This window comes from Oncorhynchus mykiss, chromosome 2 (assembly GCF_013265735.2).
Source record: "Oncorhynchus mykiss isolate Arlee chromosome 2, USDA_OmykA_1.1, whole genome shotgun sequence".
Taxonomy (NCBI): domain Eukaryota; kingdom Metazoa; phylum Chordata; class Actinopteri; order Salmoniformes; family Salmonidae; genus Oncorhynchus; species Oncorhynchus mykiss.
This window is the reverse complement of record NC_048566.1, coordinates 68,401,740-68,421,993: the sequence shown is the minus strand read 5'-3', so window position 1 is coordinate 68,421,993 and position 20,254 is coordinate 68,401,740. Positions and strand designations below refer to the sequence as shown.

General features: G+C 45.5%; 1 protein-coding gene across 3 annotated transcripts in view; it reads right to left on the bottom strand.

Annotated features, from left to right (window-relative positions):
- Positions 1-18,335, bottom strand: part of LOC110501822 (zinc finger protein 423) — a 147,808-nt gene extending 129,473 nt beyond the window's left edge. For 2 of the 3 annotated variants that reach the window (XM_036954070.1, XM_036954080.1), the window contains exon 1: positions 17,332-18,335. In XM_036954070.1, the coding sequence (XP_036809965.1) occupies positions 17,332-17,371 (40 nt within the window). In that variant the 5' untranslated portion in view covers positions 17,372-18,335. The remainder of the gene's footprint in view (positions 1-17,331) is intronic. The other variant, XM_036954086.1, reaches the window with a different exon arrangement.
- Between the last annotated feature and the right edge of the window lie 1,919 nt (positions 18,336-20,254).

Below are 20,254 nucleotides of genomic sequence, written 5' to 3'. Positions count from 1 at the left end.
CCGAGCTACAGGTGCAGCCAATGGCTTTTACACAGACACACCTCCGAGCTACAGGTGCAGCCAATGGCTTTACACAGACACACCTCCGAGCTACAGGTGCAGCCAATGGCATCTTACACAGACACACCTCTCAGCTACAGCCAATGGCTTTTACACAGACACACCTCTCAGCTACAGCCAATGGCTTTTACACAGACACAGCAGAGGGAAAGACAAAGCGTCTTGGGTTTCAAGATAATTAATAAAAGATAAAGGCCTGGCTTGTTCTGCATGGCTTAATGGATTTTAATAGCTGGGAGAATGATGGGGACAAGCACAGTGCAGTCTGCATGTGGTGGACCAAACCCCCCCCCTAGGGAGCAAGCAATACTACTGACGACACCCATCTCCTCACACACAGAGTCCTGCTCACATGATCTGACACACTCTCTCTCTCTCTCTCTCATTTTCCTACACGCATTCACTCAAGAGAGACTCATCCACTCGATCTGTCTCATCCTCTCATATACATTCATACATACGAACACAGTTGGGGATTAGGGCTTGGTGCTAGACCGACTCTTGCGGCTCACTACATCGTGCGCAAACACACAAAGACACGCGACTGGAATACAAGAGGATTCCTCTGCCAGTGAAGAGAGCTGAACATCATTGTAGTCCTGACTAGAAGGCCAGCAACCAGGGCCGTCTGCAGCTAGACACACTGACTGGCACGTTGGGACTAACACAGGGGAGGACTAAACCAACTCACCACTAACAGCAAGACAACAACAATGTAGTCATAACTTAGAAAACAAGCCATTAAAAACTAATATCTACACAGCTATGAGTCATTCATCAAAGTGATGGAAGTGTAGAGCTGAGTGCTGCAGTCAATCTGCATCTCTATCCCCCCTCTCCTCACCCCCACTGCAGCTAAAGCTTCACCACAACACGCAGGGCCCCATTGTCTGCCCTGCCATTCCCAACCAAACCATAATCAAACGACAACGTGGGCACAATGGCAGGGATGGCAATTCCCAGGGTGCTCCTCTGCGCTAGCTGTGTTCACAGAGGAAGTGTTAACAGAGGGGGCTGAGAGGGGCCTGCAGGGGCTCTTATCACTGCACCGGGTCACTCTGGCCAATCACACACTGTCTACAGGCCCAGGAGGGCGGGGGCCTGGAATTTCCTGCTGGACAGGACACAGGCACATAGATCCAACCCTCCCATCCAACCCCCACCCCTGTCCCCACCTCCTCCCCCTCGGATCCTGGGGGGCTCACCCATTGGCTGGCTGCAGTGTCCCTCTGGTCGCCGCCGCTCTACCACTGGCCAAGCGTGATGCCAATCTGCAGCCCAAGCCATCCCCCGGGGAACTCTAACTTCAATGGTCTGTCCTCCAAGCCACCACCATGGGACAGCGACAGAAGCTGATTAACCAAATACTTTTATCAGCACTGAAACCGCTCTGCCGCACAAAACAGCCTTAAAAACACAAACCACCACCACTGGCCAGAAAAGCACAAATGGGTAAAGGGGGAACACAGCAGAGAGCTTAGATGGCAAAGAGAAAAAAACACAAAGCTTGACAGGGCCCACAGCTCTGCCTCCCTCACTGAGGGCATTGCTGCTCCAAAATCCTGCCGAGCCGTCCAGCCCCCCCCCCCCCCCCCACCCCCCCCACCACTAGCTCCCTCCCGTAACCAAACAACCCCCGCCTCTACCGTAACCAAACAACCCCCGCCTCTACAGAGGACAAGCGAGAATGGAGAGAGCTGGAGAGAGAGAGGAAGGGAGGATAGGAGTGGAAGAGCAGAGGATGGAGGATAGGAGTGGAAGAGCAGAGAAGGGAGGATAGGAGTGGAAGAGCAGAGAAGGGAGGATGGGAGTGGAAGAGCAGAGAAGGGAGGATGGGAGTGGAAGAGCAGAGAAGGGAGGATAGGAGTGGAAGAGCATAGGATGGAGGATAGGCGTGGAAGAGCAGAGAAGGGAGGATGGGAGTGGAAGAGCAGAGAAGGGAGGATAGGAGTGGAAGAGCAGAGGATGGAGGATAGGCGTGGAAGAGCAGAGAAGGGAGGATAGGAGTGGAAGAGCAGAGGAGGGAGGATAGGAGTGGAAGAGCAGAGGAGGGAGGATAGGAGTGGAAGAGCAGAGGAGGGAGGATAGGAGTGGAAGAGCAGAGGAGGGAAGATAGGAGTGGAAGAGCAAAGGATGGAGGATAGGAGTGGAAGAGCAGAGGATGGAGGATAGGAGTGGAAGAGCAGAGGATGGAGGATAGGAGTGGAAGAGAAGAGAAGGGAGGATAGGAGTGGAAGAGCAGAGGATGGAGGATAGGAGTGGAAGAGCAGAGGATGGAGGAAAGGAGTGGAAGAGCAGAGGATGGAGGATAGGAGTGGAAGAGCAGAGGATGGAGGATAGGAGTGGAAGAGCAGAGGATGGAGGATAGGAGTGGAAGAGCAGAGAAGGGGGGATAGGAGTGGAAGAGCAGAGAAGGGAGGATAGGAGTGGAAGAGCAGAGGATGGAGGATAGGAGTGGAAGAGCAGAGGATAGAGGATAGGAGTGGAAGAGAAGAGAAGGGAGGATAGGAGTGGAAGAGCAGAGGATGGAGGATAGGAGTGGAAGAGCAGAGGATGGAGGATAGGAGTGGAAGAGCAGAGGATGGAGGATAGGAGTGGAAGAGCAGAGGATGGAGGATAGGAGTGGAAGAGCAGAGGATGGAGGATAGGAGTGGAAGAGCAGAGAAGAGGGGATAGGAGTGGAAGAGCAGAGAAGGGAGGATAGGAGTGGAAGAGCAGAGGATGGAGGATAGGAGTGGAAGAGCAGAGAAGGGAGGATAGGAGTGGAAGAGCAGAGGATGGAGGATAGGAGTGGAAGAGCAGAGAAGGGGGGATAGGAGTGGAAGAGCAGAGAAGGGAGGATAGGAGTGGAAGAGCAGAGGATGGAGGATAGGAGTGGAAGAACAGAGAAGGGAGGATAGGAGTGGAAGAGCAGAGAAGGGAGGATAGGAGTGGAAGAGCAGAGAAGGGAGGATAGAAGTAGAAGAGCAGAGAAGGGAGGATGGGAGTGGAAGAGCAGAGAAGGGAGGATAGGAGTGGAAGAGCAGAGGATGGAGGGTAGGCGTGGAAGAGCAGAGAAGGGAGGATAGGAGTGGAAGAGCAGAGGAGGGAGGATAGGAGTGGAACAGCAGAGGAGGGAGGATAGGAGTGGAAGAGCAGAGGAGGGAGGATAGGAGTGGAAGAGCAGAGGATGGAGGAAAGGAGTGGAAGAGCAGAGGATGGAGGAAAGGAGTGGAAGTGCAGAGGATGGAGGATAGGAGTGGAAGAGCAGAGGATGGAGGATAGGAGTGGAAGAGCAGAGAATGGAGGATAGGAGTGGAAGAGCAGAGGATGAGGATAGGAGTGGAAGAGCAGAGAAGGGAGGATAGGAGTGGAAGAGCAGAGGAGGGAGGATAGGAGTGGAACAGCAGAGGAGGGAGGATAGGAGTGGAAGAGCAGAGGAGGGAGGATAGGAGTGGAAGAGCAGAGGGTGGAGGAAAGGAGTGGAAGAGCAGAGGATGGAGGAAAGGAGTGGAAGAGCAGAGGATGGAGGATAGGAGTGGAAGAGCAGAGGATGGAGGATAGGAGTGGAAGAGCAGAGAATGGAGGATAGGAGTGGAAGAGCAGAGGATGGAGGATAGGAGTGGAAGAGCAGAGAAGGGAGGATAGGAATGGAAGAGCAGAGAAGGGAGGATAGGAGTGGAAGAGCAGAGAAGGGAGGATAGGAGTGGAAGAGCAGAGAAGGGAAGATAGGAGTGGAAGAGCAAAGGATGGAGGATAGGAGTGGAAGAGCAGAGGATGGATGATTGGAGTGGAAGAGCAGAGGATGGAGGATAGGAGTGTGGGTGGATGACTAGCAGTGGTCGTGGGTTTTCAGGTTCGGTCTTCTCAGGCAGCTCTTGGCTGATGCCCTGGGGAGAACTTGGCTAGTCTGAGCCAAGCAGAGCTCTGTGAAGCACACACCGTCTCCCTGGCTTGATCACTCACTCTCTCTTTCTCTTGCCTGGAGCATCCAAGCAGCAGCACCCACGCCAAGACTCAGCCTTAGCCCCAGCTCTACAACAAGAGGAGCACTGGCAGAACCAACCCCAGACACAACCAAAAAGAAAAGGCCTTTATCTGGTGGAGAAAGTCAATGGAGGAGCAGAATGCCTGACTGGCGTATTACATTCCACCACAAAGCAGAGTTCCACACCAGAACAGGATCCACCTGGCTGGTCTCCAACCAACACCAGAGCAGCAAAGTTGAGGGGTGTCAGGTGTGGAAGGCTCTGATCACTCTCTTTAGCCTGGATCAAACATACACACACACGCACGGAAGAAGTCCTGTTCAAATAGGGTCGTAAATCAGGGTCAAGTAAGAGCTGGGACACTGGTGACTCAGTGGAAGGGAGAAAAGGGGCACATGGAAGACAGGCCAATTATGTTTACACTCACAGGATAGGTCCCGTGTCTTCACAAAGCTGTGGTTTTATCACACACACCTCCTCCCCTTTGTACACATGTCCCACTCCTGACTGTGCTGTGTTTCTCACTCTTGTCGTCAGCAGGCATTTCCTGAAGAAAGCCCTGGGTGCTGTGTCAACCCATTCCTTTTGATTCTGCACCGTCTGCGCCTGCCTGAGCCTGCCTGTTCTACCTTTGTCTCAGGGAGCTAAGGAATCCACACACTCAGCTTCAGAAACAGCGCCAAGAGCTCATCAGCCGACAACAAATCCACCCTTCTCAACACCAAGAGAAACACTCAGCTTTATATGTATATATACATACACACACACACACACACACCTGTCTCCACTATGTTAGAGAGCAGACAACACAGTGGAAGATTAAAGGGCCTCTCAGATCTCCAATGTGGTTTTTCATCTTTCTCAACTGTCAGAGCAGAGAGGGAAATTATTTCAATATACCTCCAGCTTGTACATAAAACACCAGAGAGAGGAAGAGAAAGAATGTAGGAGGGTGGGAGGGAACAGGGGATAGAAAAGAGGAATAGGAACATTTGTGAAGAGAAAAGCAGACATGATTAAATCACAAGGGCTGCCTCCCGCAATCATTGAGTGTGACACAGGTTCACAACAGGAACATGGGGGGGGGGGGGGGGGGGGGGGGGGGGGGGGGGGGGGGGGGGGGGGGGGGGGGCAGAGAAAGAGACAGACTTCTGTCCCTCCACCCCACCCCAAAAAGCTAGCATTTGACTGGTGACCTAGGAGGAGGAGGAAAGCCTCTCTGGATTACAGGCCCTCAGGAGACCCTCCAGGAATAGAAGTGCTGCACAGAGTTACACCACCACTGTACCCTACTCACAGCCGCATGTACAGATTGAGACCCGCTCATATAGACATGCTCAGAGACAGGGAGAGACATACACATGCAGACAGACATATTCACACGTACAGGGGAAACACAGCCACACAGGGAGACACACATACATGCAAAGGCACAGGCACACATGCACTTAGGCTGCATTTACACAGGCAGCCCAATTCTGATCTTTTTATAGGTATTTTGACCAATCAGATCAGCTCTGCTGTTTATAAATGTGTGCAAAAGATCAGAATTGGGCTGCCTGTGTAAACACAGCCTTAGGGAGGTACACACATGTTCACCGATCCAGACACACACAATGAAAATGGCATCAGACTCAGAGAGCACCCGGGGCAGCTTGGGAGAGAGAGGCAGAATGGGGACCCTTAATTGCCTTACCCTGTAGTACAGTCTGGGGAGTGCTTTTTGACTTGAGATTCCAATTTCACACTAAGGCATTATTTAGTTTGATACAGACTTGATTAGGCATTACAGCAGGCCCCTTTTCTGGAGGAGCTTTGTGGCTCTCAAATCACTGGAGGAGAGATTAACTCTGCAGTCACGCTCCTTCTGAGACCCACAGCCTCACACAGCCTGCCGCCTGCCTGCTTGGTGCGGCAGGAGAGGGTTCCTCTTATCCCAAACACTAACACATTCAACTTTTACTAGTCAGTCTCCTCAATCACTGCCACTAACTTTAGTAGAGCCTTATCAAATCTGTTTTCTTTGTCAACTGCGCACCATCTAGAGACCTTTGTTTGATTAGCAATATACTGCAGAGTTTGCAAAACAAATGGCCACTGGATAGGTGCAAATGATCATGAAATCATTCTGCCAGGTAGGCATAGGCTACTGTGTAGTTAACATTTAATTGAGAAGGTTTTTGGTAACCTTTCCATCTACCAAAAGACCGTTGTCATGACATCAGCATCATCGCTAAGTGGTAGACAAACGTGCACACACATACAGTGGGGCAAAAGAGTATTTAGTCAGCCACCAATTGTGCAAGTTCTCCCACTTAAAAAGATGAGAGAGACCTGTAATTTTCATCATAGGTACACTATGACAGACAAAATTAGAAAAAAAATCCAGAAAATCACATTGTAGGATTTTTTTACGAGTTTATTTGCAAATTATGGTGGAAAATAAGTATTTGGTCACCTACAAACAAGCAAGATTTCTGGCTCTCACAGACCGGTAACTTCTTCTATAAGAGTCCTCCACTCGTTACCTGTATTAATGGCACCTGTTTGAACTTGTTATCAGTATAAAAGACACCTGTCCACAACCTCAAAACAGTCACACTCCAAACTCCACTATGGCCAAGACCAAAGAGCTGTCAAAGGACACCAGAAACAAAATTGTCGACCTGCACCAGGCTGGGAAGACTGAATCTGCAATAGGTAAGCAGCTTGGTTTGAAGAAATCAACTGTGGGAGCAATTATTAGGAAATGGAAGACATACAAGACCACTGATAATCTCCCTCGATCTGGGGCTCCACGCAAGATCTCACCCCGTGGGGTCAAAATGATCACAAGAACGGTGAGCAAAAATCCCAGAACCACACAGGGGGACCTAGTGAATGACCTGCAGAGAGCTGGGACCAAAGTAACACAGCCTACCATCAGTAACACACTACGCCGCCAGAGACTCAAATCCTGCAGTGCCAGACATGTCCCCCTGCTTAAGCCAGTACATGTCCAGGCCCGTCTGAAGTTTGCTAGAAAGCATTTGGATGATCCAGAAGAAGATTGGGAGAATGTCATATGGTCAGATGAAACCAAAATATAACTTTTTGGTAAAACCTCAACTCGTCGTGTTCGGAGGACAAAGAATGCTGAGTTGCATCCAAAGAACACCATACCTACTGTGAAGCATGAGGGTGGAAACATCATGCTTTGGGGCTGTTTTTCTGCAAAGGGACCAGGACGACTGATCCGTGTAAAGGAAAGAATGAATGGGGCCATGTATCGTGTGATTTTGAGTGAAAACCTTCCATCAACAAGGGCATTGAAGATTAAACCTCTGTCATTGCCAACAAAGGGTATATAACAAAGTATTGAGAAACTTTTGTTATTGACCAAATACTTATTTTCCACCATAATTTGCAAATAAATTCATTAACAATCCTACATTTTTTTTCCTAATTTTGTCTGTCATAGTTTAAGTGTACCTATGATGAAAATTACAGGCCTCTCTCATCTTTTTAGGTGGGAGAACTTGCACAATTGGTGGTTGACTAAATACTTTTTTGCCCCACTGTACAGGGGCAAACTTCAGAAAGCTGGAGGAAAATACAAATCACTGATGCATTTTGTTTAGGTCTTACAATAATCTTGGGCAAATGAATGCATTTTATACTAAATTCAATGTATTTAGTTGATTTCCTACAGTTGAATTCCGTTTTAATGTCTGGACACCGTGAGTCCTACTATAGCCATACGGACCGTGCTGAGAAAGGGAACATTTTACAGATGAAGTTGAGGTGAAGATGTGTCACTATGGAAACCCCTGATAGCTTCCAACTAGACCTTCACTGTAGAAGCTGAGCAGGGCATTACCATCGACATGGTGATGCAGGGCACCACTCTAATCCAGCCTCCACTGCCCTCCCAATGTATGTTCGGGGAAGAGGAGAGGATGGTCCCTGGACTGCACGTCAACATGGCTGGACCAGGGCTAGACTCTACATTTTTAAAGCAGAGATCCATCGACCAACACAGGAGCCCCACAGAACACAGCAATGTCCTCTCACCCGCACTCCTATTCTCTTTCTGCAGACTCTCACGCTGTCTCTCAGCCCCTGTTTGATGGTGACATAAAGGATTTATTAGGGGAAAGGAAAATGAAAAAAAATTCTGATTTTATATATTTTTTAAGACTTCTTCTCTTTCAACTCCTTCCTTCACACACACTCAAAAAGCCTCAAACGGTCTACTCAGACTGTTGCCGTTAGAGTGGCACTCACAGACAGATGGTTTCAGTGGACAGACAATGTTGGACAGCTAGACTACTGTTCTTGATGTTTGGCTGGTGGGTCGGCACAATCCTCATTAGACTACAAGCTAAACGTCCCCCTGGAAAGACTACTTCATAAAGACAAACACATCTCTTATCTCTCTCACACATCTGCACCTCGTTCCCACACCCACCTCTATTCTCCAGTGGCTTCCAGTCCCTTGTGGCATTGGAGGTAGAACAATACAGAGCTGTGACTGGGAGCAGAGGCCTTCCTTCTCATCTTCACACATCTCAACATATGGACTCTGTTTCCGGCCATCAACGCATCAATTCACATGGACTAGAATTCTAACCCTAACACCTAAAATAGGCTTTTTCCTTGTGGGGACCAACAAAATGTCTCCACATGGATAGTAAAACCAAAAACATACACACAAAACTTCCCTGATTTAGATCATTTCATTTGAACTTCAATAGGAAAATTACAAGAAGTGTGAGAAAGGAGGGAGACATGGAAAGGGGGAGGCCTTTTCACCCTCTCTCTCATGGGAACACCATCTGTAAGTAGCTCACCATCCAACAATGTGTGTGTGAAGTGAAAATGCACCACGGGCAAGACTAACAGCAAATGAAAACATGTCAAATGTGTGCATGCTTTGTAAATGTCATTTTTGCGCTGAAATCGAGAGCGACTTTAATAGTGTCTTCCCCCCCCTCCTCACCCTGCTCTTTGCAAGGCAAATCATTTTGGCCTCTGTAGGGGGTGCTCGCCATTTGACAGAGGAATTGAATTAAAATAAATCTGACAAACACAAGTGACTTCATAATCAAGGACTAGCCATTCTCCGAGGTTGTGAGGCCAGCATTAAGGAAGGCTACAATAAGGACTAATTCTGTCTGAGCTAAATACTAATGTATGATGCGAGGTTCTAGGCAAGTGTCTAGCCCTGGGATAGAGAGAGGCTGCTTCACAGCTTAAATCAATTTGGAGATGACATTGCAAGCTGTATCAAGGCTCTATACTGCAAAACACAGAGAAGCGCTTTTCTCAAAACACAAATCTCCTTAGTGTCCTATTGAAGCTCAAAAGACTAGACACAGTTGCAGATGGGGATATTTTCTGACGATATTACGTATCGTTTTAACAATATCGCAATATTATTTTGCGCTAGCCGCACCAACACTCCAGTATTTTACATTCATAGCTTGTTCTCCATCTTCCAACTTCTAACAGGGAGACAATTTGTTTTCAACACTTTTATTTCCATGACTGATCAAAATGTGTTTGCTCTTGTCTTGCAGCAGACATATGGAGAGCAATATGTTTGGAGCATCGAATTGCAATAAAATCATAGTATCGAATCACAATACATATAGAATCGTGAGAATATAATTCCCACACCTAAATGTCATGATAATATCATATCGTGAGGCCTCTGGCAATTCCTAGCCATACTTTTAACCATGACTTTATTCAGGTCTGTGGCATGGTGCAGCATTGTCATGCTGATAGAATCAAACATGTAGCGTAGGCTTAAAAGCCCAAGCAACAAGACCAAGACAAATATTGGACCAAAGAATAGGATATGAAATGCTTCATTTTCAAAAGTATTTTTACATTCTCATACAAATTTTTCTGCATTTATTTATCTGTATTTGTATTCTTTTTACTGCTCTGGGGTTATAATTATTGCTTGGATAACCTTATTTACTATTATGCATCTATTTCTTTTTTAGTCTGTGCACTGCACAGAACACCGGAAAAATGATTACTGAATTATCACATTATTGTAATGTTTGTTTAAGGGTTAATTAATCCCGTAAAGGATGGGTTGCCAACTGACGATTTGACACAAATATAAATGTCATTCATTCATGTAAAATACTTTGCTAATCATTACTAAAAATATAATAATATACGTAATTACCACTTCACACTAGGATGAAGTGGGAGTTCTGTGTTTCTTCATCTTCTTCCTGAATGTACTTGATATTTTGTGATTCAAAGAGCTATTTAATAACCCAACACAGCAAATGTATACACACAGCCCAGGGCACTCAATCCTTTGGAGTAATTTCTCTCGGTTTTTAACTCCACACGTATTTCAGAGGAAAGTTTCCAGGCGCAGTGGAATCAATAGGTTGAGCAGAAGGAAGCTATTGGAGGATTTTTCCTGGTGCGTGGGCACAGTAAGTCTCCCATCTCCCACCCAGGACTGTTCCAGTTGCCTCCCCCTGCAGCTCTGAGACCCATACTAGCCCTGGAAGGAGCCCAGGACCCAAGCAGGATCCATTATCTAGGGCCTGGCCAGCAGGAGGCCTAGCAACTCCTGGCAAGAGGTAAAAATCGAATCCAATTTATTCGTTACATGCTTGGTAAACAACAGGTGTCGACTAACAGTGAAATGCTTACTTACGGGTCCTTCCCAACAACGCAGAGAGAAAGAAAAGAGAAATAATAGAAAAGTAAAACACGTAATACACAAGGCAGGCTGCAGGGGTCAGCAGGGGTCAACACAGGACCAAAGCTCTTCATTAATGACTTCAGCATCAGGCCCTCTCCTCTCCCCTCCCCTCCCCTCCCCAACAACCACCCTTTAATCATCAGAGCTGGGACGAGGAGCCTTCCAAGCGAGTAGCTTCTCAATAAATATATGCATCAGCCAGGTGTGGCGAAGGTGCTTAATTGCCCCCTTTGCTTATGTTTAATGTACAGTCTATGGAGAAACTGTGGGATCGAGGAGCAGCTGCCTAGAGAAAGGAGCATGAACACAGCCTCACGGACATCATGGCGGGCCAAGGAGACAGAGGAGATGAGAGGAGAGCAGGAGGAAGAGAGGTGACAAAGACGGGAAGGGTTGAAAGTAGGAGGAAACTGAACAGGAAGAAATAAAGGGGGAAATGAACATGAAGACCTCTGCCTACGCTGTTGGACCAGACAAACAGCAGTGTTCTGCTAGTGCTGATCTGGCTCTTGTAGCTATCCTCCAGAAGGTTCATGGTTCTGGCCTTCTCTCTCCGAGGTCAAAGCAGAGCTGGGTCACAGCCCTCTGCCCACACTGGAGACACTGCACTGACATGTACACACAAAACACATTAACACACACACTCACTAAACCACTCACAGGCTCACAAAGAGCTGCGCTTGACATATCCCATTTACGGAGCCTGCACCTTGCTCAGGCGTTTAGGCTGGTTAACTCTGGGTGTCTGCCACAGATCAGCCTGGTTCAACATCAAACAACAGGTGGGCCATTCCACACGCCCTCAGGTTAACATTGCACAATATTTGACTGTTCTAAAAATGTTTAAAAAAAAAAAAAAAGAACAACACACGACAGTGAAACAAAATAACAAATCCTACATCTACTCCCACACTTGGCTCGTAGGGTAGAGAGAGTATTGGCCGTTCTGAGGCTACGGTCCTGTACACATCATTTGCACAGGAAGGAGCAGATTAGGAGCAAAACTTTCTGAAAGCATTGTTCCAACACATCTTAATCTGCCCAATGCAGCAGCACAGAGTTTGAGAGTGAGGGACCTAGGAGAGGACAGACTCCACAGGGAGGTACTGGTGAGGGAGCTATGGTTGGCAGGCCGGAGGGGTGGGGGGGTTTCAGGGGGAGCAGTGGAGAGGGAACCAACCACACAAACATAATTAATAGCAAAAGTCACCCCGGCGTCGCTGGCTCTTTAGAAAGGAAGCGCGGAGCGGAGAGGGTCCTGAGCGGACCGTGGTTACGGCCCAGTAAGTCTAGAGCGCTGATAAACCCTGGTGCTAAGCCGGTACAATGGCACAGCCTACGACTGAGCTCTTCCATTAAGACAGATCCTTCCATACACACTAGCAGGCAGGCTGCTGATAAGGAGTTGTCAATGGCAGACACACTGGCCGCAAGGGAGCTCACCCTGCCTGGGCACACACATCTCCACACCAGTAGGGACCGCTGTAGAGTAAGACTACTCTACACTACAGGAAGGAAGGAAGTTCCTTCCTGTAGAGCATCTTGACTGGCTGCATCACCGCTTGGTTTGGCAACTGTTCGGCCTCCGACCTCAAGGCACTGCAGAGGGTAGTGCATACGGCCCAGTACATCACTGGGGTCGAACTCCCTGCCATCCAGAACCTCTATATCAGGGTGTGTCAGAGGAAGGCCCTACTAAATATTGTCATTGACTACTGCCACCCAAGTCATAGACTGTTCACTCTGCTACTGTGGGTCAAGTCTGACCAAAAGGCACCTGAACAGCTTCTACCCCCAAACCATAAGAGTGCTGAACAGTTAATAAAAATGGCTACCCGGACAATTTACTTTGAATCTCTTTTTTATTATTTGTCTTAATTGTTTTGAGTCCATTGCACTGCCTATATGGACACTCACTAGACTCCACCCACACACTAATACAACACTCACACTCCAACACACACTTTACATACGCTGCTGCTACACTGTTTATTATACGTCCTGATTGCCGAGTCACTATTACCCCGACCCACATGAACATACTGTATTACCTCAATTAACTCATACCCCTGCACATTCACTCTGTACTGGTACTCCTTGTATATAGCCTCGTTATTGTTTTTATTGTGTTACCATTTCCTTTTTTTAATTTAGAAAATATGTGTCTTACTTTTTAACTGCATTGTTGGGAAAGGGCTCATAAGTAAACATTTCACTGTAAAGTCTACACCTGATGTGTTCAGCATTTCACTGTAAAGTCTACACCTGATGTGTTCAGCATTTCACTGTAAAGTCTACACCTGATGTGTTCAGCATTTCACTGTAAAGTCTACACCTGATGTGTTCAGCATTTCACTGTAAAGTCTACACCTGATGTGTTCAGCATTTCACTGTAAAGTCTACACCTGATGTGTTCAGCATTTCACTGTAAAGTCTACACCTGATGTGTTCAGCATTTCACTGTAAAGTCTCATTTCACTGTAAAGTCTACACAAAGTCTACACATCATTTCACTGTAAAGTCTACACCTGATGTGTTCAGCATTTCACTGTAAAGTCAGCACCTGTGACCAATTACATTTTATTTTGAAGGAAGGAAGAATCAGATCCATCCCTGACAAAATCTTTAAAATAACCGACTGATTCTAGAGCAACGTTTATTGTAAGATTCAGCCCACTATAAGCAGTTTATTCCATTTCCTATTTCAATGACTCATGTAACTGAAGAGTACTGTACCTTTAGAAAAGCCCCCCCTTTCCCATCTTGAAAAATGTGCAAAATCCATATGATATTGTGCCAACAAATAAGCTCTATATAAAAATAGTCGACCGCTGTGGCTGAACAATGACCAATTACTTTTTTGGTCATATCAAAATACAAGACAAAAATCACTCTCCCTGCTGTGTAGTCAATGAACATTTTACAAAGGCTTGGAAAAATCTATTTTGTGGTTCACCTACCATTAATACAGGGCAACAGTCTTCTATACTCACAGATTGAAAAAACTATTGCTAAAAGACATTTCATGCCTGCCTGCTGCTAGTAAACACAAAGGCACATAAAAGTGTAATATCACTGTCTGTATATAATGTGAAAGAGACAAACCGGACTTTCTCGCTTTTCCCTCTTACGCGCGCGCGCACACACAAACACAAACACACACACAAACACACACACGAGAATAAAGACAGGGGAGCAGGCTCTCATCACTCAATCTGCCCTGTGGTATCTCACTTCACTGTTTTATAACAGCCTGTTGACCAATGAAACTTTGGCTGTGCTACCAAAAGCCTAGGTGACAATAACAATGCCATTTAGTGTTAAAATTGATGGTTTTAGGAAGGCAGAGAGAGGGGTAGAGGGATGCCAGGGATATGCTTCACACACACACTTCCTGAAAAACAAATCCACATCAATCCATAACAATATGCAGCAGTAACACTTTCAATGAGATGCTCGCCTGTATATAATTAACACTATAATTACTTGAGTACCAGCATTGTTGTTACAGGGTGCTCAATTGCTTTGGAAATTGCATAGTTTGTGTTATAACAAAATATGTAATAAAGAACAATCCCTTTTCTTCTTGTATAACAAAAAAACGCTCAACTCTTACTATTGCTATGCAATTAATCACATGTTAATACAATGTTACTACTTGGGTAATTACAGTGTTACTACAAAGGTGTACGAGCAACTGAATAATCTAACCATAATGTAGATTGAGAGACGATTTAACTGCACAAATAATACAATCAAGTACTCTATTATGTCAACATAAAACGGGCGCACAAAATGAATATCTACACTACATAATCTAGAGAAGAGAAACATTACAATCTCAGCCAGGTGGAGCTAAAGAAATAGATTAAGATGTTTGAAGATTTTACTGCAACTTAGAAAAATGTTGAATTGATAGGGGAAGCTGGTGTAAACAGTACTACTGGTGGAATTTGCGTGGAAAGAAGGGGGAAGCAGAGGGGAGGTGGAGCCCTAGAACAAGCCTTGTTCCAACGGCTCCTTCTCCCCCATCCCAGGTTAAAGGTCCCATTTGATTTGATTGACTAAACAACACTGTGGAAAATAAATAAGTGCTCTCTCGCTCCCTGGATGTCATGTGCACTCATTCCCGCTTAATGTCCTGTAAATGAAGAGGATTTATTAATGTGTAATTAAGTAATAATCATCACTACATAATGCATGAAATACTCATGGGGACGGGGGAGATATGAAACAGAAATACCCCGGCCAGGCACTCTACGCAAAGACACACATTAAAAAGGGATTAATCGGGAGAAATAATATTTTGATAAGAACCACTCGCTCCCCTCTCCCCCTCCCTATTTAGTAAAACAGCCAATCATAGCTATTAATGCAACCTCAATTAGCTATCTACAATTAGGATAGTAAATCCTTCCACCACAACCTACTGATGATAACAAGGATTGGTAGTTTCCTCAAATCCTTTTTCATCATAGCCGGTATATACTGTATTCTATTCTACTGTATTTTAGTCAATGCCACTCCGACAATGCTCAATCTAATATTTATATATTTCTTAATTCCATTCTTTTACGTTTAAACGTGTGTATTATGGTGAATTGTTAGATACTACTGCACTGTTCGATATTACTGCACTGTTGGAGCTAGGAACACAAGCATTTCGCTACACCCGCAATAACATCTGCTAAATATGTGTATGTGACCAATAATATTTGATTTGAGCATTGGCATTGACAGGCACTCGTAGGAGTTGAGTGAGCAGGTGAGAGACAAGAGGACACAGGAAAAACACAAATAATCCCTGGTGCATGCCCTGTACCACTGACGCTCACTCATAATTTGAGAATATGCCAGTTAGTGGGAAAGGTGTTGTGGGGAGATAGCAACAGAACACATCTTAGTTACACATAGATCTGGCCTCTGGCTGCTGTGCATCACTGACTAAGCACAAGCTTTGTTTATTCAAAGCCACAAGCTGCCACTGCCAAACACACACACACACTCAGGATACAAAACAGTACAAAGACTGGGTTGCTTTAAGCAGAGAAATGGGGATTTGTTTTCACATGAAATGTAGTACATGTTCAGGTAACTGTCAAAATAAAGGAAACAGCATCTTAATAGGGCATTGTGCCACCACGAGCTGCCAGAACAGCTTCAATGCGGCTTGGCATAGATTCTACCAGTGTCTGGAACTTTGTTGGAGGGAGGATGCGACACCATTCTTCCACGAGAAATTCCATAATTTGGTGTTTTGTTGATGTGGTGGAAAACGCTGTTTCCCATAAGTTTTCACTTGTGTTGAGATATGGTGATTGACAGACACACACCCACTATGCTCCTTTGAGACCTCTCTTGAGATCTTTAATTCTAGCCATAGCAGCTGAAATAACGGGAAACTGGGCATTTTTATACATGACCCTAAGCATGATGGGATGTTAATTGCTTAATTGATTCAGGAACCACACCTGTGTGGAAGCACCTGCCTTCAATATACTTTGTATCCCTGATTTACTCAAGTGTTTACTTTATTTTGGGAGTTACCTGTATTTGCCTTGTAGTTAGTTCAGCGATTTTAGTAATTGTTGAAATAATCAAGTGATCCCTTTCCCATATTCAGCCTATATGTGATCATTTTAAAATGTCTTGCTTTGAACCAGTGTATATTTTAGTAGACACCAAAGGTATCTGGAGAGGTCTTGACACCAATCTCTGTTGACTCAGAAACATACCAACCCCCGTGGTCATCAACCCATTTTCAACTTGCCATTAGTCTTGGTGAACCATCCACTGCATGTACAGAGAGCACAACTAACAAAACAAGAAATAAATAATGAAAACAATGTAGGCTTTATAACCTTTCAACCTAAATAAACCATTGCACGTTGTTGCCACCAATTAGAACAAAAAGACAAATTGGGGGAGGGGTAATAATTCGGGACCACATGGCCACCCCATTGCCCATCTGGTTTCCACAGAGGCAAAACGAGCCAAATGCCCCTTGCCCGTCCACTTCACTGTAATGGCTCAGTATCATCTCGCTCTCAGTTCACGGATGCGGTCCAATTGAATTTGACTAGAAAATACAGGTTACCAAGAAAACGGTCTAGCAAGTAAAACAAACCAATATGCCTATAGTTTAATCATGGCGATGGAAAAACAACATATGCAAGATGTGGGAATGCACGGGCTTAATGCGCGTCATACACAGCAGGGGTGACCATCAATACACACATCTCCACGATACAGGTGAACAGTAGCGAATGAAACAAACACATTGCAGTCTAGTCAAGTAACAAATGTGGCCACAATTTTAAATCAATTAAGTAATCAACTGACCAGGAAGACCTGAGTCACTATTGCAACACTACAAAAAGTTGGCTGTGTTGGACCGGATAAATTAGGCCTATCTATTATTTCCCCCTCTAAATTGCTTAGGCTTTTGTTTTATATATATATATATATAAATAAAACACAGTGAGGATATTTAATTGTTGAATTACATAACCAAGGCCAAAAGGTAGTCATGAAATCTTATTGGTCATGCGAGAGTTTGTCCCCATTAAAACAACTTACCTTTTACGGAGCGCGGTTTGGCCTGTTTTCGTCTAGACATCTCTGGATTGTGAAAAGTATTTTCTTCTCGTATCGATCTCTAATGTTTTGCGAAAACAGTCATATAGATGGATACTTCAGCTGGCGTGTTTTTCACTTCTTTTCCTGTTGCAATGCGGCAACTTAAGTCTGATAGTATCCTATAGTCCAGTTAAAGGGGAGGTGAGTAGTCTATACAATTTGGAGCTGTGGAGAGGCGCTGCGCCCGGATACTCCAGCAATGTAACTTCTTCGGCTGGACTCAACCTGTAGAATTAACGGAATAACGCGTCTTTCTTTCGGAGTCCGTGACGACAGTATCTTTTGCTCCTTTACGTTCATAAACACCTCAGCTATAGGCGACTTAATCGGTAGAGTCCAAGTTTCAAGAGGCAGCCAACGCCAAAATGACAGCCATGCGGTAACACCTGATCGGGCCGTTAGAAAGGTGCCAATACATCAAAATACGATGACATTGACTATACAATTATAGAATTCCGTTAAATCAAGCGTTACGTTGTCTCCGTTTCCTCTTCGTCTTGAGGGTTTGTTGGTGCAGTTCTCGGAATAAGTCTCTTTTTCACCCTAATCTTGCGAACACCGAACCTCCCTTCGTCCGTTATTTTTCAGAAGGTGGCATGGGTAATGCAACCTTACCCAGCATTTTCACCCCTTGGGGATTTGTGTTTTTAAATCCTGAAATCAGTCAAATGTTTGTAGTATTTAGCCTCTCTCTACCTTTTTCTTTGTCCTGACTCTGGTCTTCCCTCCGCCTCCCGATCCGACTGCTGGCGGGGCTGCAGCGCAGACACACATAATAAAGCCAGGCTTGGCTGGAAATGTAGCCGTGTCCCAGCAGGAGGATGTGAGAGTAGGGTCCCGGCGGGGGAGCGCTCTGATCCCGCAGGGAGCTATGCACAGCCTGGGTTGAACAGACAGAGAGAGCCAACAGCACCAAACCATGGTCAGCCATGGAAACTACAGCTCAACTTGGAGCACGGATCGGGGCCAAAACACGGAGCATCAAAGAACTCTGCACAGCGCGTGAAAAATACGGACCGGATTCGGGTTTTAGTCCTTTCCATCTTAAATTGGTTAGTCGTGCGCTACTTTCTCACTAGGGGTGACGACTGTTGTCAATTATGTTTAAATTCTTTTTCTAAAAGTCGGTAGTCGTGAAATTGCAACCTGATATTTTTTTTTACATACATAGGCCTAATTGTTTATATTTTATCATAAATTAGTCTGACTGGATTGTATTTTTTATATGGGCCTATATTGTGCGTGGTGGCTTTCTAAATGCACCGAATACAAATATAAATCCCTGTCATGTAATTATTCACATGTTTTATGTATTTGAAATAATCGGCCTAGCAATGTATTTATGTTGTTTTATCAAAGGGGTCTGGGCCCTCACTTGTGGTAAGCTTAACCCTCGGACAGGACCTATTAGAGGGCCATATGTTTTCAACACCAACGGAACTCATAATGTCAGGAGTTATGTGTTGGGGCAAACTGCTGAGCCCTAACAGTTCAGACTAGGACTGCAATTTGTGTGTTTGTCCCCTACAGAAAAGGGACATGTTGCCAATATGAGCCAGAAAAATATTTAAAATCACATGGTGCTTTGTTATTTTCTCTCCTGCACAGTGTGCTCTTTGACCAAGCTAGAGCTGCCCGAACGTTGTCATGGATAACTTGGTGGGCTCCCTCCCTGTCTTGACCTGCGGGGTGTCCTGCAGATTGAGCCTCGCCCCCGTCGTGAGACGGAGCGGCCTTTAAAATTGACCCCCGTTGAGGTGGGGGCCCCTCTTGTCTCGTCTGAACTCCCCCTGAAATGAGCGCGCGCCTGGAGACCGCTTTTAAAGCGCTTGTGGCGTCCCAGAGAGAGGCCGCTGGCACACAAGGGTAAAATCTCTCCGCAGTGGTCCCTTATTCTTCGATAAATACAAAGGAGGAAAATAGCCCACATTACAAGCTCCTTAAGGGTCAAGGACAGCCGAGAGATGAATGGTTTCTAAAAGTAGTATTGTTGAATCACATAGCACGCGATTACACCCTCTGTCATCGTTCGGATTTGGTTTTATAGAGCATCAACCAGCTTTGAATAAGGCAAAAAGACGTGGCTGATATTAATTAAGACAATCTCTGGTCTAGCAGTAACAACGCAGGGACATATGAATATCCTGCTTGCCATTTTGATTCCCCACACTGGGCCAGTAGAATCATTAGGCAAATCTAAAAGGGCTGTGGAAGTATTAGAGAAGGGACATGTAGTATAGTTGAATAATAATGCTGTTCTGTTTAACTGGATTTTGTATTAGAAAACCAGTTTAGCATATTTGATTTGGGGATGTCTACATAGTTCATGTAGGCCTACATTGATTTAGATCAGCATGTGTAATGTGACTGCAATGCACATTTTATTGACTCACATTACAATGTAGACATCACTGTGTTGTTGCTTGATTTGAAATGCTGTTTGATTATTGGTAACACAGTTAATGATGACACATGAAAATTGACAAGGATGTGAAGGAGCACACCAATACACCTGTCACACAAACAACAGAGTTGATGGAAACAACAGTCCGTTTCCTGTCCGTCCCTCTCCCATTGCCTCTCCACCTTAAATACATGTATATTCTTGGTGTAGTAGGACTAGCCTCAGAAAGCCCTGTTAAACACTCCCTCACTGTACTGTCACAAGCCTGGAGAGTTCATGTTATATTTATGTTGCCTACAGCGGATTCTCTCTGTTCTGTTCAGCTGAACTCTTGCCAGCTCTGCTAGCCCCCCCCCCCCCCCCCCCCCCCCCCCACACACTTCCACAGACAATGTTACATCTCATTGGTTTTGCCCTAGATAAGCTATTTTTAAAGGAAATAATTAGACATAACTGATT